This window comes from Globicephala melas, chromosome 8 (assembly GCF_963455315.2).
Source record: "Globicephala melas chromosome 8, mGloMel1.2, whole genome shotgun sequence".
NCBI classification, from domain to species: Eukaryota; Metazoa; Chordata; class Mammalia; order Artiodactyla; family Delphinidae; genus Globicephala; species Globicephala melas.
The window spans coordinates 6,882,947-6,903,512 of record NC_083321.1 but is presented as its reverse complement, the minus strand read 5'-3'; the positions used below and the strand labels follow the sequence as shown (position 1 = coordinate 6,903,512).

Sequence of the window (20,566 nt, the reverse complement as noted above, 5' to 3'; positions counted from 1 at the left end):
CCCATCCTCAGCCCCTTCTCAAGCTCTAATCCTTATATAACGCTGGGAGGTGGACTCTATTACCACCCACATTTTAGATTTAAGGACACAGAGGCGCTGAGAGTTTGGGTGACCTGCCAGGGCGCCAAAGCTGGTAACTGGCGGCTCCCAGCCAGCGTGCTCTATCTAGGCCCGGTGGCCAGCCGAGGGGTGGTCTCCCGGCTCCCCTCCGCCCCTGCTCCGCCCCCACAGATCGTAGCCCCGCCCCCGATCCGGCCCCGCCCTCGCCCCGCCCCGCCCCGGCTCGGGCCGCCGGAGGACCAGGAGCTGAGGACCCCGATCCCGCGGCGGCGGCGGGGACGATGTGGTTCTTTGCCCGGGACCCAGTCCGGGATTTCCCGTTTGAGCTCAGCCCGGAACTCCCCGAGGGCGGCCCTCCCGGGCCCTGGGTCCTGCACCGCGGCCGTAAGAAGGTAAGAGCGACCCCGCTCCGCAGGCCGCAGCGGACCTCGGTCTCGCCTAGTCAGCGCCGCCGGCTCCGCCGCGTCGCGCCCGCCTGACGTGGCTGCGGAGCCTCTAGGGCTACGGGCCGGGCGGGGGGACGGACAGTGCCGACGTGGCGGGCGGAAGGACCGAGGGACCGACAGGCGGACCCAACCAGGGTTACGTGGGCCCGACTCTGTCCCCAAGGGTTGACTTGGGAAGAGACCAGGCCGGCGGCCCTTCCTTTCCGGCACTGAACCAGCTCCGGGGACCATCTCGGAGGTGGAGTGGTCTGCCCAGGACCCGGCCCACACACCTGAGGCCGCTCCGCCCTCCCACAGGCCACAGGCAGCCCGGTGTCCATTTTCGTGTATGACGTGAAGCCCGGCGTCGAAGAGCAGACCCAGGTGGCCAAAGCTGCCTTCAAGCGCCTCAAAACTCTCCGGCACCCCAACATCCTGGCCTACATCGATGGGCTGGAGGTACCTACCTGCTGCTCAGTCTGCCCCGTCTCTGCCCCTCACTTTTTCCCAGTCTCCCACTCCTGGCTTCTGCCTTCCTGCCAGTTTCCAGCCCTTCTGCCCCAGCGCCCCCCAGATTTGACTTCCTCTTCTCCACCCCTCTCCCCATCATGTCTCTCATCTCGCCTTCCTCTCGCCCCATCCCTCCCTGATCCCCCGTGTCCCCTTCAGACAGACAGATGCCTCCACATAGTGACAGAGGCTGTGACCCCGCTGGGAGCGTACCTCAAGGCGCGAGCAGAGGCTGGTGACCTGAGGGAACTGGAGCTCTCCTGGGGGCTACACCAGATTGTGGTGAGGTGGGGGGCAGTGGTGATGAGAGCAGGGCTGGGGGGCTGCAGCTACTGGGCTGTGATGGCTCCTTCTGCCCCCAGAAAGCCCTCAGCTTCCTGGTCAACGACTGCAGCCTCATCCACAACAATGTCTGCATGGCCGCTGTGTTCGTGGACCGCGCTGGCGAGTGGAAGCTTGGGGGCCTGGACTACATGTATTCCGCCCAGGGCAATGGCGGGGGACCTCCCCGCAAGGGGATCCCCGAGCTTGAGCAGTACGATCCCCCGGAGTTGGCCGATGGCAGTGGCAGAGCGGTCAGAGAGAAGTGGTGGGTGACTGCGGGGTGGTGGTGGTGGCATGCCCCACCCTGCCCTATTCTGGAAGCCCCTGCAGCCTCAGGACCCCTAGATTAGCTGGTACTCCCCTGTCCCCTGCCACCTGACTGAGGAGGAAACTAGGGTCCTCAGGGTGGGGCCCACTCCTTGCTCCCAGGATCCTCGGGGAGGTAGGGCAGGATAAACACAGGCTTTGGGGTCAGGTGGTTCTGAATTTTAAAGTTATGTGACCTGGGGTGGATGTCCTTGCTCTTCTGAGCCTCAGTTTCCTTATCTGTCAAATGGGGCTAATGAAACGTGCTTCTCGGGGCTGATGGGGGGATTAGCTGAGGAACACAGCCCAGGGTTTGCCATGCAGTGAGCGCCTAGTGCCCAGGGTAGATTGGAGGCCTATGCTGGCAGGTGGCAGGGCCTTGAGCAGCTCTGGTCACTGCCTCAGGTCAGCTGACATGTGGCGCTTGGGCTGCCTCATCTGGGAAGTCTTCAATGGGCCCCTACCTCGTGCAGCCGCCCTACGAAACCCTGGGAAGGTGAGTGTCTGACCCCACCCGGCCCCTCTCCACCAGCCAGCCAGCCCCTGCCCTGACCCTGACGCTTCTCCCACAGATCCCCAAGTCACTGGTGCCCCATTACTGTGAGCTGGTTGGAGCCAACCCCAAGGTACGTCCCAACCCAGCCCGCTTCCTGCAGAACTGCCGGGCACCTGGTGGCTTCATGAACAACCGCTTTGTGGAGACCAACCTCTTCCTGGAAGAGATTCAGGTGAGTCCCCTGCCCCACCCTGGGCTCTGGCCCTACGTTCCTCACCCCTGTGTCCTGTCCCCACTTTATAGGCTCCCTGATCATTAGACCCCAGGAGACAAGCACAGACTGTGGAGCTAGGCTGTCTGGGTTCAAACCCTGGCTCCAACTGTCATTTATGTGTGACTTCTCTTGGCTGAAGTTCAGTCCTAATAACAGCACCTACTTCAAAGGAGCAGGGTGAGGAGTCAGTGAGTCTGACTTGCATAGTGTAGTTTCCGGCACATAGTGGGTGCTTACTGACTGCTCCTGGCACTCTGTTAACTGGCACTGGCCTTGAATGTTGGGCTGTGGTGTGGGTAGCAGGGTGGGGGGTAAATGGACCAGGCCCCCAGCCTTGGGGACTCTCACTGGGGGAAAGGGACAAAAAAACCCATAAATGAGGAAAGCTGTGCTTCCTGGAATGTGGATAAGTGCCGGGAAGGAAAACAGTGAGGGTTGGGTGTTTAGGGAAGGGCTCTCTCAAGGGTGATGTTTGAGCTGTGACCTGAAGGGTGTGAAGGTGGGAGTCATGGGGATGGTAACTGGTGAAGAATGTTCCAGGCAGAGGGAACAGCAAATGGAAAGATGGTAAGGAGGGACCCCTCAGCTTAACCTCATTGAACCTCAGTTTCCATATCTGCCCAGTGAGAATAATTATAGTATCTGCTGACCCATAGCACTGTTGTAGGGAATGAAGGAGGGAGGCTCTGCCCTGGACACCCGTTCTGACCCGGCCTTGTGTGGGGCACACAGAGAGGTGACTGAGAATCCGGAATGGGGGAGGAGTGACAGACACTTCCACAGACCTCGATGGTCTGTGGAATCTTGACTCAGATAGGGGCTGGGAGGCCTTCCGAGGATGGGAACATGAGCTGAAGAAGGTGCTGGAAACGCTGAGCCCTGTTGCCTCCTGGGCAGTGTAGGGACAGCAGGAGCTCTGTTACGTGGAGTTCTTCTTCTCACATGGCTGGCTCTACCGGGCTGCCCTTCTCCGTAATATGTGCCCCACAGGAAATAGGCTGTTCCTGGCAGGTCCCGATGAGAGCGTGGGAGGGCAGTGCCCAGTGGCCCCTCTTCCCATCATTGAGCGCAGCGGTGGAGAGAGCCCGGCTGTGACTCTCAGTGTGCGACCTTGGATGCGGTTTGGCCTCTCTCTGGGCCTTTGCTCCCCTGAACCCTGTCGTTAGAGCACCAAGCCTGCCTCCCACACTAGATTGAGCTGCTCAAGGGCCAACCAGGTCCTCCCCAACCCCAGTTAGAGATCACCTCTTCTGGCCCAGGCAGCAGCTCTGGAGGTGAGGGTACAGCAGAGAGCACAGGGATTTTGGAAGCGTACAGGACAGGGTTATAATCCATGCCCTACCATTCCTGCCTGGTGACCTTGAGCCTCAGTCTCCTCCTTTGTAAATGGGGGAATGACAGCACTTCTTCACAGCCTGTAGCACAGCGGAGGTGCCACACCACCGGGTCATACCCTTCCTTGACGGCTTCTTAGCTGTGTAACTTTGGACAAGCTCCTTGCCCTCTCTGTGCCTCAGCTTCCTCATTGGATTATTTCATCTGTGTAAAGGTTTTAGCACGTAACCTGCCTGGCACGTAGTTTGTGCTCAGGAAGTGTGAGTTGTGGGTATTACAGCCTCGGGGAGGTTAGGAGGACTGAAGGAGACCATCGAGCTGACAGCCTGGCCTGTGCGGGCCCAGTGGGAGGACGAGCTCTGGGGGTAAACTGCACCTCATCCCTGCCTTTCCACAGCCTGCCACGACCTCCACCCACGGAGCTGCAGGTGTGCCCAACCCAGCCAGGCCCAGGGTGCCAGAGTGAGCCCCTTGGCCTCACTAAGCCTGTTTTCTCGTCTGTGCCGTGGGGTTAATGGTACTCACACCTTGTGTCGTCGTGAGGAGCAGAGGCAACGCTGATAAAGGCCTTGATCCCCCTAGTGGCTGCTTTCACAGCAGCAGGCCAGGTGGCAGTGACAATAATGACGGTCACTGACTGAGCGCCTCCAGTGTGCCGGGCAGCTTTCATGTGCGTTTTCTGGTTGAATCCTTGGCACAGTTCTGTGAGACAGTACAGTTACTACCCCATTTTACAGGTGGGGGAACTCGCCTAAGGTCACACGGCTAATAAATGGGAGAGTTGGGATTTGAACCCAGCCCATCTGGCACCCCAAGCTTAAGTTTACCTTCGGGTTGGAGGTGACCCCCGTCCTTGCCCGTGGCTGACGAGACCGTGACCAGGCTGATTTCCCGTTCCCTGCATCCTGTCCATGCTCCACCAGATCAAAGAGCCAGCTGAGAAGCAAAAGTTCTTCCAAGAGCTGAGCAAGAGCCTAGACTCGTTCCCTGAGGATTTCTGCCGCCACAAAGTGCTGCCCCAGCTGTTGACCGCCTTCGAGTTTGGCAGCGCAGGGGCTGTTGTCCTCACGCCCCTGTTCAAGGTGAGTGGGGCCTGGAGCCTCAGGAACTGTGGGCCCAGAGACTGGCTGAGTAGGTCTGAAGGGCAGAAGAGAGGCCAAGGGCGCGGCCAGCCTCGCTGGTGTCCTGGCAGGGGCAGCCTGGTTAGGGAGATCCAAGCCCACGTGACGGGGAGCTTTTTTTTAATATATGTACTTTTTTTTTTTTAATTTTATTTATTTTGGCTGTGTTGGGTCTTCGCTGCTGCGCGCGGGCTTTCTCTAGTTGCGGCGAGCGGGGGCTACTCTTCGTTGCGGTGCGCGGGCTTCTCACTGTGGTGTCTTCTCTTGTTGCGGAGCATGGGCTCTAGGCACACGGGCTTCAGTGGTGTGGCTCGCGGGCTCTAGAGCGCAGGCTCAGTAGTTGTGGTGCACACGGGCTTAGTTGCTCCACGGTATGTGGGATCCTCCCGGACAGGGCTCGAACCCGTGTCCCCTGTATTGGCAGGCGAATTCTTAACTGCTTCCCACCAGGGAGGTCCGAGGAGGAGCTTTGACATCCAGTGGTTCAGCAAGTCAGGGTCACCCTGACCAGCTGTCAGGGAGGTGGTGGGGACTTCTTGTCCCTGGGGAAGGGACACCCTGTGCTTCCAAAATTCTTTTTCCAAACACTCCTTCCTTCAGAGCCTATAGCCCTTCCTCCATTTCCTCAAGACAGCCTCCCTGGTCTGACCTGGGCACTCTGGTTCCCAGGGCCCAGGGGATCACCTGCTCACCACCTCACTTTCCTTCCTCCTTCCTGACCACTCGGCGCTTAGCTCTCTTGCTTCTAGGGGCTGGATCCTCTCTCCCTTCTCAGACCCCAGCCCACTGTTACTGGGGCGCCTGCCATTTCCCGCTCGGTGGGAGAACCCTTTCCCCAAACGAACTTGGCATGCGGGAAGCGGGGAAGACGGCAAGTGAATCTGTGGAGCTGAGAACCCCCAGAAATCACAGGCAGAATTCTGTGTGCATGTGGTGTCTAGGTGCTTGATTATACGGAAGGGCACAGAGCCTTGTGAGCCTCCTAAGAAAGGCCTTGACGCAGAAGGGTTAAGGGCAGCACTGACTGAGACGGAGTACGGGCAGAGGGGCTGCTGAGGATGTGCCTGCCCCACCCCACCGCCCTCACCCCGTTCCCACCCTGGGAAATCAGCAGGGAGCCTGAGGGAGTTAAATGAGCCCAGTGAAGTCATCTCAGTCCTGTGGACGGAGCTGAGCCCCTCTTCCCGCGCCTTCTCTCAGGTGGGTAAGTTCCTCGGCGCTGCAGAGTATCAGCGGAAGATCATCCCTGTCGTGGTCAAGATGTTCTCATCGACTGACCGGGCCATGCGTATCCGCCTCCTACAACAGGTAGGGGCCACGGCACACCCTGCCTGCTTCCGCCCCACCCTGGCTGCACGGGAGGCCCCCTCCTCACCTGCAGCCCCAGGCAGCTAGCTCAAGCCCCTGCGCCGGCTACACAGGGACCCCAGAAACCCCTCCCTGAAACATACACACCGGTGAGGAACAAGCGGGGCTGTGCTCTCAGGAAGTCAAGATAATCGCAGGGCTCATTGGCAGCTTTGGGAATGCCCCGCCCACCCGGGCTGCAGGGCTTAAACGCCTCCCCCTGCGCCGCCCAATCTCCTGGCTCGGTCCCCTCTAGAGTGGGGATAATGTCTCTCTTGCCAACCCCAGGGCAGCTGGGAGCATCATACAGGACTGATGGGATCGAGGGTGGGGGCCACCCGTGCTTCCAGGCAACATTCCCTCTCCGGTGCTCAACACACCAGCCTTCCTCACAGCGCTTCTCTGGGCGGGGGTTGCACTCCTTTTTATAGACAGGCGGTGGAGGCTCTAAGAGGGGGTGTGACCAGTTAGCCTGCTGAGCAGGACCAGAGGCCAGGCCCTCCACCTCCCATTCCCAGGCTCTTCTCAGCACCCTCCTTGCAGCCTCACCAGTCCACGTGGGCCTGAGGCCAGATGCGAGGTGGGGGCCTCAGGAGACTCCCCTGGCCAGCCAGTGCCTGCCAGGTGGAGAAACCATGTTAAGGCTGATCCCATGTCTCTGGTGAGGGGTAGAAGGGCTGACTGCCTTCTCATGCCCCAACCTGGACCACAGATGGAGCAGTTCATCCAGTACCTTGATGAGCCAACAGTCAACACCCAGATCTTTCCCCATGTCGTGCATGGCTTCCTGGACACCAACCCTGCCATCCGGGAGCAGACAGTCAAGGTGGGTGTAACCAGGCCCAGAGGGGCCACCCCTGGTTTTCTGAGGCTTAGAGGGGGCTCATCAGAGGACACACAGGCCTTGGTTTTGGCCTGTGGGTCGCAGGTTATGGGAGGGGCAAGCACTGTTCTGCATGTAGGTCCAGGCTGTGGGTACAGCTCGGCAGGTGGTGGGGGCAACAGGATGGGCATGACCAATAGTCCTCCATTCAGCAGACACGCTTTGTGCCCGGCCCTGTGTCCCATGCTGGGGTGCAGTATGCACAGGCAGACCAAGCTCCCTGCCTTCTTGGAGCTTCTTTTCGAGGAGAGGGGGAGGGGGCTTGGCAGACAATAAACAGAATTAGAAAAAAGTATATTATGTTAGAAAGCGATGGAGAGTGTGAAGAGTTTGCAGTTCTAAAAACAGTGATCAGGGAAGACCTTGCAGAGGAGATGTTGTTTAAGGAAAAAAGGTGAAAAGGGGTGAAGGAGGAGATTTGGAGGAAATATGTTGCCTGCAGAAGGAACAACATGTGCAAAGGTCCTGAGGCTGGCGTGTACCTGGAGTGTAGGAGTAGCAGCAAGAGGTTCAGCATGGCTGAAGGGGCATGATTGTGGGCAGTGTAGTCTGAGAGGTCATGGTGGGGCCAGGGCCTCGTAGGGCATGGCAGGGACCTGTTGCATTCATGGGAGTGAGACAGGAACCCTGGGGGATTGAGCAGAGCACTGACCTGATCTGACCTGTTGCAAAACACTGTGTTGCTGTGTGGAGAACTAACTGTCAGGGCAAGGGTGGAAGCTGGGACACTGTTAAGTGCTATTACAGTGGCCCAAATGAAAGATGACAGTAGCTCAGACCTGAGTGGTAGCAGCAGGTGGAGAGAAGGGGCAGCATTGTGAAGGTGGAGCTGACAGTATTTGGTGATGGGTAGATATGGAGTCAAGGATGGCTCCAAGGTTTCTGGCCTGAACAACTGGAAGGTTCAGTTGCCATTTACTGAGAAGACTGGGAGGAACAGTTTTTTTGTTTTGTTTCGTTTCGTTTTCTAAATATTTATTTGGCTGTGTCGGGTCTTAGTTGTAGCATGCGGGATCTTTTGTTGCGGCGCGTGGGCTTCTCTCTAGCTGTGGTGCGTGGGCTCCAGAGTTCACAGGCTCAGTAGTTGTGGCTTTCGGGCTTAGTTGCCCTGCGGCATGTGGGATCTTAGTTCTCCGACCAGTGATGGAACCCGCGTCCCCTGCATTGGAAGGCGGATTCTTAACCACTGGACCACCAGGGAAGTCCCTGGGAGGAACAGTTTTGCGGGAGGAGGTCAGGCCCAGTCTTGGCATGTCTGTTAGCCAGGTGGACATGCACTGGTTATGTGTGTGTGAGGTTTAGGGGAGAAGTCTGGGCTGCAGGTGCGCATCTGGGCACGGTCAGCTAACAAGGGCATTCGAAGCCGTGAGATGGGTGAGCTCGCCTAGGCTGAGGTGTAAAAGATACGAGGCTTGAGGAGTAGCTCTGGGGTGTCTGAACAGTAAGATCTCAGCAAAAAGAGACTGAGAAGCAGCAGTAGGTGAGGTCAGAGAACCAGGAGAGGGCGGTGTCCTGGAAGAACAAGAGACCAAAGCTGCGAGGAGGAGGGAGAATTCGGGGCTGTCAAAGCTGCTGAGGGGTCAAGTTTGGTGAGGATGGAGAATTGGCCTTTGGATTTAGCAACATGGAGATCATTGGTGACCTCAACCCAAGCTAATTGGTAGAGAGTGTATGTGGAGGTGTTTTTGTGAAAGTCTGAGTAGAGTGCACGCAACAGAGAGCTGACGGAGAGGGATGAGAGACAGGAGTGCAAAGCAGTGGGGGTCACCTTCCTCAGCATTCTGGGCAGGGGCCAGGACCAGGTTGGGGGTCGGTTGGGGAGGGCTTTGGCGGGCTTTGTCTCCTCAGTGCCCAGGGCCACTGGTGGCCTCCAGAGTATGCCCGCTCCAGCCCACACTTTCCGCCGTCTCCCGCCCTGCAGTCCATGCTGCTCCTGGCCCCGAAGCTGAACGAGACCAACCTCAACGTGGAGCTGATGAAGCACTTCGCGCGGCTGCAGGCTAAGGATGAGCAGGGCCCCATCCGCTGCAACACCACCGTCTGCCTGGGCAAAATCGGCTCCTACCTCAGTGCCGGCGTGAGTGCCCTGCACAAGTGCCGGGAGCTCTGTCACCATCACGGGACCACAGCCAGGTCCCCCAGAGCCAGGTCTCCTTGTGTGGGGCCTGTCATCCTCCCAGAGACCTAGGCCCTGGGTGCTCCAGCCCAGTGTCTGAGGGTGGAGTGAGTTGAACCGGGTCACACCGCCAGTAGGTGGTGGGTCTGGGAACCAAACCCAGGCCTGCTTGCCTCCACGGCCTTGCATCCCCTCCCCTCAGCCAGGGCCTGTGAATGCAGACGCCTGCAGCTCCCAAGCCCTTAACAGGAATGAATGAGTCGGTCTGCAGTGCAGGTGGGGAGGGAGGCACTGGCCTCAGCCCGGAGGCAGCTGCTGCTCTGGCCCCTGTCACTCTGAGGCAGCGTGAGCCTCAGTGATTTGGGAGGAGAAGCCAAGGTCTAGAGGTTTAAGTAAATTCTCCCCATTTGTTAGTGATTAACTCCCATTTCTTAGACTCTGGAGACCCCGTGGATGGCCTCTGTTCTGGGAAGTAAGGCCTGTCAGTTCTGGGCCCCGCACTGATCCTATACTCAGGAGCCCTCTTCCCGCCCCACCCCAGACCAGACACAGGGTCCTCACCTCCGCCTTTAGCCGGGCCACTAAGGACCCGTTTGCACCATCCCGGGTCGCGGGTGTTTTGGGCTTCGCCGCCACCCACAACCTCTACTCGATGACTGATTGCGCCCACAAGATCCTGCCTGTGCTCTGCAGCCTCACCGTGGATCCTGAGAGATCCGTGCGGGACCAGGTAAGGCACAGCTGGGGCTGGGCCCTGGAGCTGGGGCTCTGGGGGATACCTGGGCCCTAGCTGGCCTGGCAGGCTCACGGGAACCTTGGAGGCCCCAGCTCTGCCCCTTGCTACCCCACAGGCCTTCAAGGCCATTCGAAGCTTCCTGTCCAAACTGGAGTCTGTGTCGGAGGACCCCACCCAGCTGGCCGAAGCCGGTGAGTGGCCCACACTCGTGTTCCCTGTGACTCTTGCCACATTCTTTTTTTTTTTTTTTTTTTTTTTTTTTTGGCGGTACGCAGGCCTCTCACTGTTGTGGCCTCTCCCGTTGCGGAGCACAGGCTCTGGACATGCAGGCTCAGCGGCCATGGCCCACGGGCCCAGCCGCTCCACGGCATGTGGGATCTTCCCGGACCGGGGCACGAACCCGCGTCCCCTGCATCGGCAGGCAGACTCTCAACCACTGTGCCACCAGGGAAGCCCTCTTGCCACATTCTTAACTGTCACCTGTCATGGCCCCCTTCTACCTCATTGGAGCGTCCGAAAGCTGGAAGAACCCTAGAGGACAGACTGTACATCACTCCCCCACCCCCATCTCACAGTTGGGAGAACACAGTACCTGGAGAAGGGGGACGCCCACTGCAGGTTGCTCTGTTTCAGTTCTTGCCCTCCTACCACCCTCCCCATGGAAGCCTGAGGTGTCCATACCTGTCTCTCCTGTCACTGCCCAGAGAAGGACGTCCATGCAGCCTCCAGCCCTGGAATGGGAGGAGCCGCAGCCAGCTGGGCAGGTTGGGCCGTGACAGGGGTCTCCTCACTCACCTCTAAGCTGATCCGTGCACACCCCACGGCTGCCCCAGCTGAGACCAACGTTCCCCAGAGACCCGTGCCTGAGGGTGAGTGTCCCAGATTGGCTGTATCGGTGACTGAGAGGGCCTGGGGTTGCTGGCACCCAGGACCTGTTACTGATCGACTTCCCCCCGGGATGGTGATGGGGACATAGGAGACGGTACGGTCTAGTCCCCTTGTGAGCTTCCACTCTACACACCTCCAGCAACCTCGGCCCTGCTCTGAGACCTTCCTGGGGCCCAGTGTGTGGCAACTCAGTGAGCCTCTGTTCCCCAGGACTTCCTGCCCCAGCCCCAACCCCTGTCCCTGCCACACCCACGACCTCAGGCCACTGGGAGACACAAGAGGAGAGCAAGGACGCAGAAGAGGACAGCACTGCTGCTGACAGATGGGATGATGAAGACTGGGGTAGCTTGGAGGTAAGTGGGGCTGAGGAGGCCTACCCGGGGGACCCCAGCTTCAAGGTCACAGGCTCCCCTGCCATTCAAGGAACTCATGTGGGCTTGGCTGGAGTCAGACCTGTCCTCATCTGCACAGTATCCTGGGCAAGTAGGTGTCATGGAGCAGCTGTTGCAGGTTAGAGCTGACAGCTGAGCCCCCACTCAACTCCAGAGGCCAGGCTGCTGTTGGTTGGCTCAGCCCACTGACCCTCCTTCCTCTCCTCCACTCCCCGTCCCTCCTATACCTGTTCTAGGGCCCACCCCACCCTGTGACCAGCAAGGAGAAGTCACTCCCAGGCCTGCAACCAACCAGTCCTCCCTGGGGCTGGGCTCAGCATGGGCTGAGGTTGGAGTGGGGCTGTTCTGAAGGGAATGGGGGCAGAGCTCTGGGTGAGACCCCTGAGGCCACAGGCAGGGGTGTGGAACTCTAGATCTCATTACCCAGCTTCATAGAGGAGTGATGACAGGCCAGGTCCAGCGTGTCCACTTTACTGATGGGAGACAGGGCCTAAGGAGAAAAGGAGAGGGAAGGCAAAAGAAGAAAGGGTGGAGCCCACGGCTGGGCAGGGGCTAGGGGGCTTCCTTGCCCTTTTGGGTGGAGTACAGGGGGCCCTATGGTCATGCTCTCCTCCCCACACTGCAGCAGGAGGCCGAATCTGTGTTGGCCCAGCAGGACAACTGGAGTACTGGGGGCCAAGCCAGCTGGGCTGGGCAGGTGAGCTGGGTGGGACAGGGTACGTGTATGTGGGGTGGGGCCCTGCCCCTCCCTCCTTCCCTCCCTCCCTCCCTCCCTCCCTCCCTTTCTCTGGCACTATCTCCTCCTTCTCTTTGCAGACCAGCAACCCTGGTCACAAATCCCAGGAGTCAGACTGGAGCAGCTGGGAAGCCGAGGACGCATGGGAGCAGGGCTGGCAGGAGCCAAGCCCCCCGGAGCCACCCCCTGAGGGCACACGGCTGGCCAGCGAGTATAACTGGGGTGGACCGGAGCCTAGTGACAAAGGCGACCCCTTTGCTGCCCTGTCAGTGCGTCGGGAGGCTGGTGCCCAGGTACTCGGCACCTGTCCAGTGGGAGGTTGCAGGCCTGGGGTGGACCTCAACTGAGAGTAGGCCTCCACTCCAGCCCACGCTTCCCTTTCCAGCCGAGGCGGGACTCGTGGGGTGATGACAACTGGGAGGGCCTGGAGGCCGAGAGCCGTAAGTGCTTCCCCTGGGCTGGCTGGCTGATGGGCTAGAGCTACCCTCCTCTGGGGCAGGCATGGGCTGGGAAGCTGAGACTCAGGTTGTCCTGACACCGTCAGCCCTCCTCCCCTTCTTGTTCCCAGGACAGGCCAAGGCAGAGCTAGCCCGGAAGAAGCGCGAGGAACGTAGGCGGGAGATGGAGGCGAAACGCGCTGAGAAAAAGACAGCCAAGGGCCCCATGAAGCTGGGAACCCGGAAGCTGGACTGAACCGCGGGTGTGGGTGCTTCCCAGCCTCGGAGAGCAGGCCCCGCAGATGTATTTATTGTACAAACCCTGGGAGCCCGGCCAGCCTGGCCAGGCACATTTCACATATACATAATCAGAGCCACAATAAATTCTATTTCGCACCCCCTGTGCTGGGCTCAGTCTAGCCCCTCCAAGGAGGCTGGGGTCTGGTACTGCCCTTTGGAGACTGCACCCACCACGGACATGAACATCAATTTACTTCGAAAACCCAGAGTAAAGAGGCACGATCTGATTTATCAGTTTCTGGGAAACGCCCTCTGGAAGGAAGGCCGGCAGCGCCAGAGAGACCCAACATCTGCCTATGAACCGGGTGGAGCTGGTATGGGCACCCTTGGAACACGGGGCTCGGGGAAGGGGTCTGCGGGCCCCGAAGGGTCCCTGGGTCCGAGCCCCGAGTCAGGGTACAAGCGAGAGGCGGAGCTCGCCCCAAGTGTCGGTCAGAAACTCCTCGGTGATTGCCGAGGTCCAGACCGAGGGTGGTGTCAGCGGCGGCGCTGGGGCACGCAAGCTCCATGCGGGCGGCTGCGCGCGAAGCCAGCTTTGCAGACGCAGCGGAAGGAACCGCTCGTGTTCACGCAGCGCTCGCTCTTGCATAGTAGCCCGCGCTGGTTCAGCTCTCGGCACTCGTCGATGTCTGGGTGTGGGGGTTAACAGGTGCGGACTTCGCGACGGAGCCGGAGCCGCGCGGCGCGCTGGGCTTCCGGTCCAGGCGGGGTTCTGCAGGGCCCCGCCCCGCCCGCCTCTGGCCCCGCCCCTCCACTGCCCCGCCCCTCGGCCCTGCTCACCGACGCAGCGCGCGCGGGAGGCGTCTAGCTGGAAGCCACCAGGACACTCGCACACTGCGCCGCCCGGCCGAGGCACACAGCGGCCGCTCACGCAGCGGCACTCGTCTGAATCCTCCTCCGAGCTGTCCTCTTCTGCGCCGGGAGAATGCAGACGTCAACACCAATCCCAGCGATGGCCGCGGACCCCGCCTCTGTCCCTCCCTTTACACTCACCTCGCGGGGGCTTTCCCAGCAGCAGGGGACTCGCGTCCCAGAAGGAATTGCTCTCACTCTGCGACGTCGGGCAGTGGGACCCTGAGAGGGCACGGGGCGGTCAGACGTCTGCGGCGTCGATTCACCCCGGCTCCCGCCCCAAACTCCCTCCCGGGCAACCCCTCCCGGGCCGGCTCACCGGCGCCGCGCGGCGGGCACGGGCGGCACTGGGCTCCCCAACCTCGGCCCTGGCGACAGCAGCAGTCGTCGAAGGTGAGGGCGGGCCCCGCCAGGGGGCCCGCACACATGCCGTCCTCTCCGCGCTGGCTCCAGCACACGTCCCGCCGCTCCGGGGCACGCTCTGCGGAGGGGGACCCGGCGTCAGGGAGGAGCGCCCTCCCCCGCTCCAACCCACCCTCGGGGGAACCGCGGCCCCGGGTCTCCAGGCAGCGGACAGGGCTCTGGAGAGCCCAAGATGACCCTTGCCCTCACCGGCCGGGCTCTCGGGGAGCTGGCAGTCGCGGCCAGAGGGCCCGGGCACCCAGGGCGGGCGGCACTCGCAGCGGTAGGAGCCCGGCAGGTTGACGCAGCGGCCAGGGCGGCAGGCTGCGGGGTCCTGGCACTCGTCCACGTCTACGGGCAGCGAGGGGATGATGGGTGTGTAGGGGTGGAAGTCACAGCTCGGCTCGGCCAGCCTCCCTCCTGTTTCCCCAGCTGGCCGACCCGAGCCTCACCCATCTCCTCTGGGCTCAGACACTGGCGCTGCGCCGGGCTGTACTCGGCCGGGGGCGTGCAGGCGCAGCGGTAGCCACCACGCGTGTTCTCACACACTCCATTCCGGCAGTTAGACTCGTCCAAGCACTCGTCCACGTCTGAGGGGAGGAAAAGCACGAGTGGTAGGAACCGGCCCCGAGTCGGGTGGTTGTGCGTGTCTCCCGGCTGCTTTCCCGCGGCCACGGGGGCCGGCTGCACTCACCCACGCATTCCAGCAGGTTCCCGTCGTAGTAGAAGCCTTGCTTGCAGTAGCACTCGTAGCCAGGCTGCGTGTTCACGCACTTGCCCTCCTTGCAGATCTCCGCCCCAAACAATATGCATTCGTCGATGTCTGCGGAGTGACAGGCCGTGGGCGCCCTCGCCCTCTACCTGCGGGGCCACTTAGGCCCCGCAGCAGAGAACGTGTGGGTGGGGCTTACGGTGGAAGGGACGAAAACTCTGTACGAGGGGCTTTTCCGAATGCTGACGCAAGAGTGGTGGGGCGGGGCTTTGTGGAGGGGCGGGGCAGTCGGTGAGGGAGTGGGCGGGCCTTACCCCAGTACCCGCCACTGACAAGCACTGGCGGGATCGGGGCGGTCCAAACCTCGGCGGGCGGAGCCGTGTTGGGGCTTACCACGGTGGGTTGGGATGCCGTAGTTGACAATGTTGTTGTCCTGGGTGTAGCCCTTCCCGTCCGGGCAAAGGCTGTGGAACTCAGCTACAGCGAGATAGTGGCCGTGGGGAAGGAAGGAGGCAGGATTGAGCGCGTGTGTGCTGGCTGTCGGGCACAGGTCAGAGCTCTCGCCTCATTTCCCACCTACCCAGGGAGGGGGTCTCTCCCCCAGACCGTTTCCAAATGAAGAAACTGAGGCTCAGAAAAAGGAAAGGGCCTGCCCGGCTCCTGACCTGAGCTGTAGACTGGGCAGGGATAGATCTCGCAGTGGTCTCCCCAGCCAGCCCCCAGGGAGCAGCAGCACTCCTGCTGGGTGACATTGGTGGCCAGTACACTGTCGCAGAACACGGTGTCATCGAAGTTAAGGTAGCACTCCTTCTTGTGGTGGGGCTGCTCCACCTCTGAGGGGAGGGGAGAGCAGCTCAGATTCCTGCAGAATGTCTTTGCCTGTCCACGCTGCCCACCAACCTCATCCCTCTATTCCCCCACATCCCCTGGCTCCCCTTAGCTGCACTGTGAAAGCCAAGCTCCGTCCTCAATGTGGCATTCAGGGCCCTCCTGCGAGGTCTGGCCCCACCGGGCTCTCCCAGGCAAAAAGAGATTTCTTCCTGTTCACCACATTCCAGAGGGTGGGACCAGGATACAACTCTGAGCCCCATCTGCAGCTCAAGGGAGTTGTCTAGATTGAGGAGGAATCCGAGAGGGCACTCACCCTCACAGCCGTGCTGGTCCTGGGTGGGCATGAAGCCTTCATCGCAGACGCAAACGTAGGAGCCCTGCAGGTTCTCACAGGCCCCATGGGGAAGGCACAGACCCGGGTCCTGGCTGCACTCATCTATGTCTTCAGGGAGTGAGGTGAGCAGAAAGAATCACTCAGAGGGAAATGAGCCCCTCTTTCCCCGGGAGTATGCCTCAAGGGCCTCACACAAGATCAGAACCTGAATTTCCACTGTGACTTCAAAGTACACATGACAGGAAATCCACTCGCGTCTGTCTGTGCATGTGGGTAGTTGTGTGCACACTCGATGTATTATTCTTCATAAAACCTAACAGAATGAAGTCCTAACTCTCAGCTCAGCATTTGGGGACTTTCAGTTTGGTCTCCCAATATCTTTAAGTCTCATCACCCTTTACTCTAAACCACCAACACCCTCAGCTCTGTGCTTAGGGCATAGGTGTCTACTCTCCCTTAAAACACAACTAGTTTCTTCCGGATCTCTGTGCTTTGCAAATACTGTTCTTTGGGCCTGGAATACCATCCCATGCTTTTCTCTGCTTAGGGAATCTATTTATGCTTTAGGGAACCCTATTTATGCTTCAAGTTCCAATTCAACTGTTGGAATAAATCACTAGTCCAGACCTCTTTTGGCACCCAGCACCCTGAACTGTAAGAATCAATTTACATGTCAGTCTCCCCTAGCTGGGAGCCCTGGGTCATTGCTCAATATCTAGTATATAGCACAGAACCTGGAAAATATTAGCTGCTCAGTAAACTCTTGTTGGATGAATGCATACAGAGGTGATTTGGCACATAGTAATAAGCACCGTTAATTACTGTCATTATCACTGTTGTTGTTTTCAGTGAAAGAGTAGAAGGATGAGTGAGTGGATGGATGGATGGAAAGACAGATCAATAGTGTGTCTAGGAGATTACTGCTGCCTGCCATTGCTCCTCGGGAGCTCTCAGCCAATCCCCCCATACCTTGGCACTTCCGGCCGCCTACCAGCCGATGCCCCTGGGGACAGAGACATCGATAGGAGCCATTGGTGTTGATGCAATCACCCCCAATGCAGGCTGCGGGAAAGTCACACTCATCAATGTCTGTAGGGAATCAAAGAGGGGGAGAATCTCAGGGGCTAAGCCCAATCACACACAGCCTGAGGCTTCCAAGGCTTCCCAAAGAGCCCTGGGTAGGGCCCACACCCCAGGCCTCATCTTGCATCTGGATGGGGGCTGGCCATGGGAGTGCCTGGCTTGTTTACAGGTAGCCCCTGGGCTTGGCGCCTGGGCAGTGGAGGTCTTGGGGTAGGGAGGAACAGGTCAGCCCCCCAACTCAAGGGCCCCCTCACCCTCACAGTGGCTCCGGTCCCTTGACAGATGGTAGCCAGAGAGGCACTGACACTGGAAGGAGCCTGGCGTGTTGGTGCAGATGCCGTTGTCACACACGTCCCCAGCCTCACACTCATCCACATCTATGGGGCACAGGGGCTGTCAGAGGGCCAGGATGGGACGGTCTTGGGCCTCTGTTACCCTTTTCCCACTCCTGCCCATGGCCTGGAGCACCAGAGCTGAGGTGAGTGGAGCTGGAGAAAAGCATGGGACCCTCACTCTGCTCCTGTGTGGCACACTATGCCCTAACGACCAGACCAGGTGCTGCCAGGAACCCTGGGCCACGTATGATTCCAAAGAACTCAGGCCTCCCCATCCTTCATCTGTTCTCACCAAACAATCTCATTCTGCCCTGGGCTTCCTTTTGCCCCAACTGCTCTCACAGCTGCTCTTGCCCGTCCCCCCCTGCCGTGGCTGCCTTCCTTCCCATGTAAATAAGCTCCCCTATATCTTTGGTCTCACAGAATAAACTTGTTCTGCTTGTGCAGTAAAGGGACTTGGCTCTGAGAGCATGCTTCTCTGCAGTCCTTTCTGGTGGAAGCTGGTCATTGCCCACACCCCAGACCCCTTTCAAACCACACTCTTCCTCTGAGGTGCACTTGGCCCCCAAGCCAGCCTCTCTATTGTTGTCAGCACCCACCTTCCTAGCCCCTCTCCCTCTCTCTTCCTCCCCATCCTACGAGTTTTCAACGTCCATTTGGACAGCCAGGCCCAGCCTCTGACCTTACAGTCCTTCATCCCTCAGTTTCTGTGACCTTCACCTCAATGCCAGCCACTCACTCTCGGTGCAAGGGGCTGGGATATGCCCCCTCTTGGACACCTCAGACGCAGCTTCCTTCCCGCTGCCTCCGCTGTTCTCAAGCCCCCAACTCTACCTCCTCTAGCAAGGGCCCATGAACACCTCTCCTTCCTCCTCACTGGTCTGGCAAAGTCAGAGCCCTAGCCTGCTTCTCAGGATCCTGGGTGCTGAGCGGGGCTGGAGCCACTCCACTCCCTCTGGCCTCCAGCCCAGCCAGATCCTCAGCATGGCTAGCGCTACCCTCTCCTCCTCCTCTCAAGCCTTGACACTCGAAAGCCCCTAGGTAGCCCCCGTGCTCTTGGGCAGTTCCAAACCTCTACTGTTCTCCTCAGCCAACATCCTACACCCCACTCTGGTGATCCCAGGTCTCACTCCTCCTCACTTGCTGCCTGCATCTTCTGGCCTCCCGTCATGCCACGGAAGCTCCCCTGCCAAGGCCACCAAGGACCTTCTCGTCTCCCCAGCTAGTCCTTATTTTACAAGAAGCTCTCTGTTGCATTTACCTCATCCTCCTCTTCCCTGCATGCCTCCGCTCCCCAGCTTCTCAGCTAGTGCTCCCTGGGCCCTCCCACCACCTCTGCTCCGCCACCTCCTGCTCCAATTCCCCTGCCTTCTGCCGACGTGGCAGTATCCACAAGGCTCTGCCAAGGCTCCCCTCACCGGACCCACCATCCTTGACTGCACCCCGAGGCTCCACAGCTCTCCCCAGTGCCTACCCCGAGGCTCCATACACCCCCAGTGACACCTCAAGTCTCCGCAGCTCCTCCCAGGGCACACCCCCAAGGCTTCACACCCTCCCAGTGACACCCCAAGGATCCACACCCCCACAATACCCAGTTCCAGTTGGGTGTGTCTGGCCCAAGGTTTCCAATCAGTATGGCCCACCCTCTGCTGGCATTGCCAGCTGAAAGGCCCACAGGGGCCACCTGCTCAACTGTCCAACATGAAACTTAATGTCTTCCTTCTCAAACATGCCCCACCCCAGGGGACCCTATCCCGGTGAGCAGAACCCACTGACTCACCCAGACTGGAAACCTAAGGATCCCTTACTCCCCTCTCTCCTCCACCTTGACATTCAGTTCACAAGCAGCCCAGGTAACGCGTTCTAATATTTCTCTAATATCACATAACCTCACGACCATCCTTAGGCCTCTATTCTCATCAGGTCCACCACTGTCTCTGTCCTGAGTCCCCACCAGACCTCCAGCCACTCTCCACAATGGGCATCAGGGAACTTTCTAAAACAAATGGCCAGTCTTGCCATTCTTCCCCTTAAAATGCTTCAGGTGCCTCCTAATAACATCAGGGCGAAGCTCAACCTCCTGGGCAGGGCTTAGGTGGGCCCTTCAGGGCGTGGGGACCTGCCCCTCACCGGCCAGCCTCAGCCCCCATCCCCTGCTTACACCTTACATTCCCTGTACACTCCGTGCTGGTGTTTGCCTCTGACTTCGCTGGCGCTGCGCCTGGCATGCTCTTCCCTCTCACCTTTCTTCGCTTAGTTAACTCCTGTTGATCCTTTAAGAGCACTCAGACCTCCCCTTCTCCCAGCCCTGCTGAGGTTTCCCAGGAACACCCAAACTCCATCCAGTCCTACAGGCCTGCGCTCTACAGTTGGTGTCTACTGTTCTCCAGTTTCTCTGAATCCCAGCCCTCAGCCTTCCTCCTGATACATAAGAAATATTAGTGTCGGGGGGACTACTAACATCCCCTTCCTTTTATATCTTTTTCCCCCCCTCAAATTTAAGTAACGTGCTTTGCAAACGCAGCTTCAAGCTTTGCCTCCTAAGATCCTTCCTACATAGAAATTCTGGTCGCCCCCTCCTCCGCCAGGTCCGCTGAGGAAAGTAGTGAGTGGATCAGTGAAGGGGCGGTGTCTGTGAATTAGCTACCTCCTGCCCACCCGTCCGACAGACGGGGTGACCCAGTCCCCAGCTTCGGCGCGTGAATGGGTGGCGGGTAGCAGGGCGGGGAGGGCTGGAGCTCACCCAGGCAACTGCGGCCGTCCGGCGCGGGCGCATAGCCCTGGGCGCACGTGCAGCGGAAGGAGCCCGGGAGGTTCTCGCACCAGCCGGGTGAGCAAGGGCTGCCCTCGGCGCACTCGTTCACGTCTGCAGCGGAGAAGGTTCGCCTCGGATTCCGCCCCACCGGATGATGCACTGTGAGGGGGTGGGAGCCCCCTCCGCCCGGGATGGGGGGGTCCTCTACTCCCAGGAAGGACGCCCAGTCTGGAAGTGACTTCCACCGCCATTACCCCCGCTCCATCACAGGGGCGACTCCCGAAGGGCCCCGCCCATTTGCTTTCGAGGCCCCGCCCCCTACCCCACCCCGAACCCATGCCTCGCCCTTACCGCGGCAGGCCCCGCCCCCCTGGCTGCGGTAGCCAGGCAGACAGGCAATGCACTTGAAGCTCCCAGGTTTGTTCTCGCATTTGCCATCTGGGCAGGAACTAGGGTCTCGGCACTCGTCGATGTCTGCACAGTAGGGAGGAATAGGACTCGTTTGGGGACAACGTGGCCGGCCAGGCGCTCAGCGTCCTCGGCAGGGCCTCCCTTCGTCACAAATCGACAAGGCGA

The 20,566-nt window shown here is 59.7% G+C and overlaps 2 protein-coding genes across 8 annotated transcripts in view; one reads left to right on the top strand and one right to left on the bottom strand.

The window, feature by feature from the left end:
* The first annotated feature begins 253 nt into the window (after positions 1–253).
* On the top strand, positions 254–12,783 carry SCYL1 (SCY1 like pseudokinase 1). Of its 3 annotated transcripts, XM_060302934.1 has the most exons (19): positions 254–452; positions 804–944; positions 1,155–1,277; positions 1,358–1,584; positions 2,031–2,121; positions 2,198–2,353; positions 4,654–4,812; positions 6,052–6,159; positions 6,911–7,024; positions 9,003–9,158; positions 9,739–9,927; positions 10,049–10,124; positions 10,638–10,802; positions 11,032–11,174; positions 11,450–11,541; positions 11,839–11,910; positions 12,030–12,242; positions 12,316–12,389; positions 12,518–12,783. In XM_060302934.1, the coding sequence occupies exons 1-19, from the start codon at positions 342–344 to the stop codon at positions 12,640–12,642; spliced, it is 2,535 nt and encodes an 844-aa protein (XP_060158917.1). In that variant the 5' UTR covers positions 254–341; the 3' UTR covers positions 12,643–12,783. The 3 variants fall into 3 exon arrangements, with proteins under 3 accessions (XP_060158917.1, XP_060158916.1, XP_030689485.1); XM_060302933.1 differs by lacking the exon at positions 11,450–11,541 and having other exon boundaries at positions 12,518–12,658; XM_030833625.2 differs by lacking the exon at positions 11,450–11,541 and having other exon boundaries at positions 255–452; positions 12,335–12,389.
* LTBP3 (latent transforming growth factor beta binding protein 3) overlaps positions 12,634–20,566 on the bottom strand; it is an 18,057-nt gene continuing 10,124 nt past the window's right edge. For 3 of the 5 annotated variants that reach the window (XM_030833618.2, XM_030833617.3, XM_030833619.2), the window contains 14 exons: positions 20,342–20,464; positions 19,979–20,101; positions 17,155–17,277; positions 16,787–16,906; positions 15,797–15,925; positions 15,318–15,485; positions 15,046–15,129; positions 14,635–14,763; positions 14,393–14,530; positions 14,151–14,291; positions 13,858–14,019; positions 13,680–13,760; positions 13,467–13,598; positions 12,634–13,315 (listed from right to left, as the gene is read on the bottom strand). In XM_030833618.2, the coding sequence (XP_030689478.2) occupies positions 13,164–13,315; positions 13,467–13,598; positions 13,680–13,760; positions 13,858–14,019; positions 14,151–14,291; positions 14,393–14,530; positions 14,635–14,763; positions 15,046–15,129; positions 15,318–15,485; positions 15,797–15,925; positions 16,787–16,906; positions 17,155–17,277; positions 19,979–20,101; positions 20,342–20,464 (1,805 nt within the window). In that variant the 3' untranslated portion in view covers positions 12,634–13,163. The remainder of the gene's footprint in view (positions 13,316–13,466; positions 13,599–13,679; positions 13,761–13,857; positions 14,020–14,150; positions 14,292–14,392; positions 14,531–14,634; positions 14,764–15,045; positions 15,130–15,317; positions 15,486–15,796; positions 15,926–16,786; positions 16,907–17,154; positions 17,278–19,978; positions 20,102–20,341; positions 20,465–20,566) is intronic. The other 2 variants (XM_030833621.3, XM_030833622.2) reach the window with 1 other exon arrangement.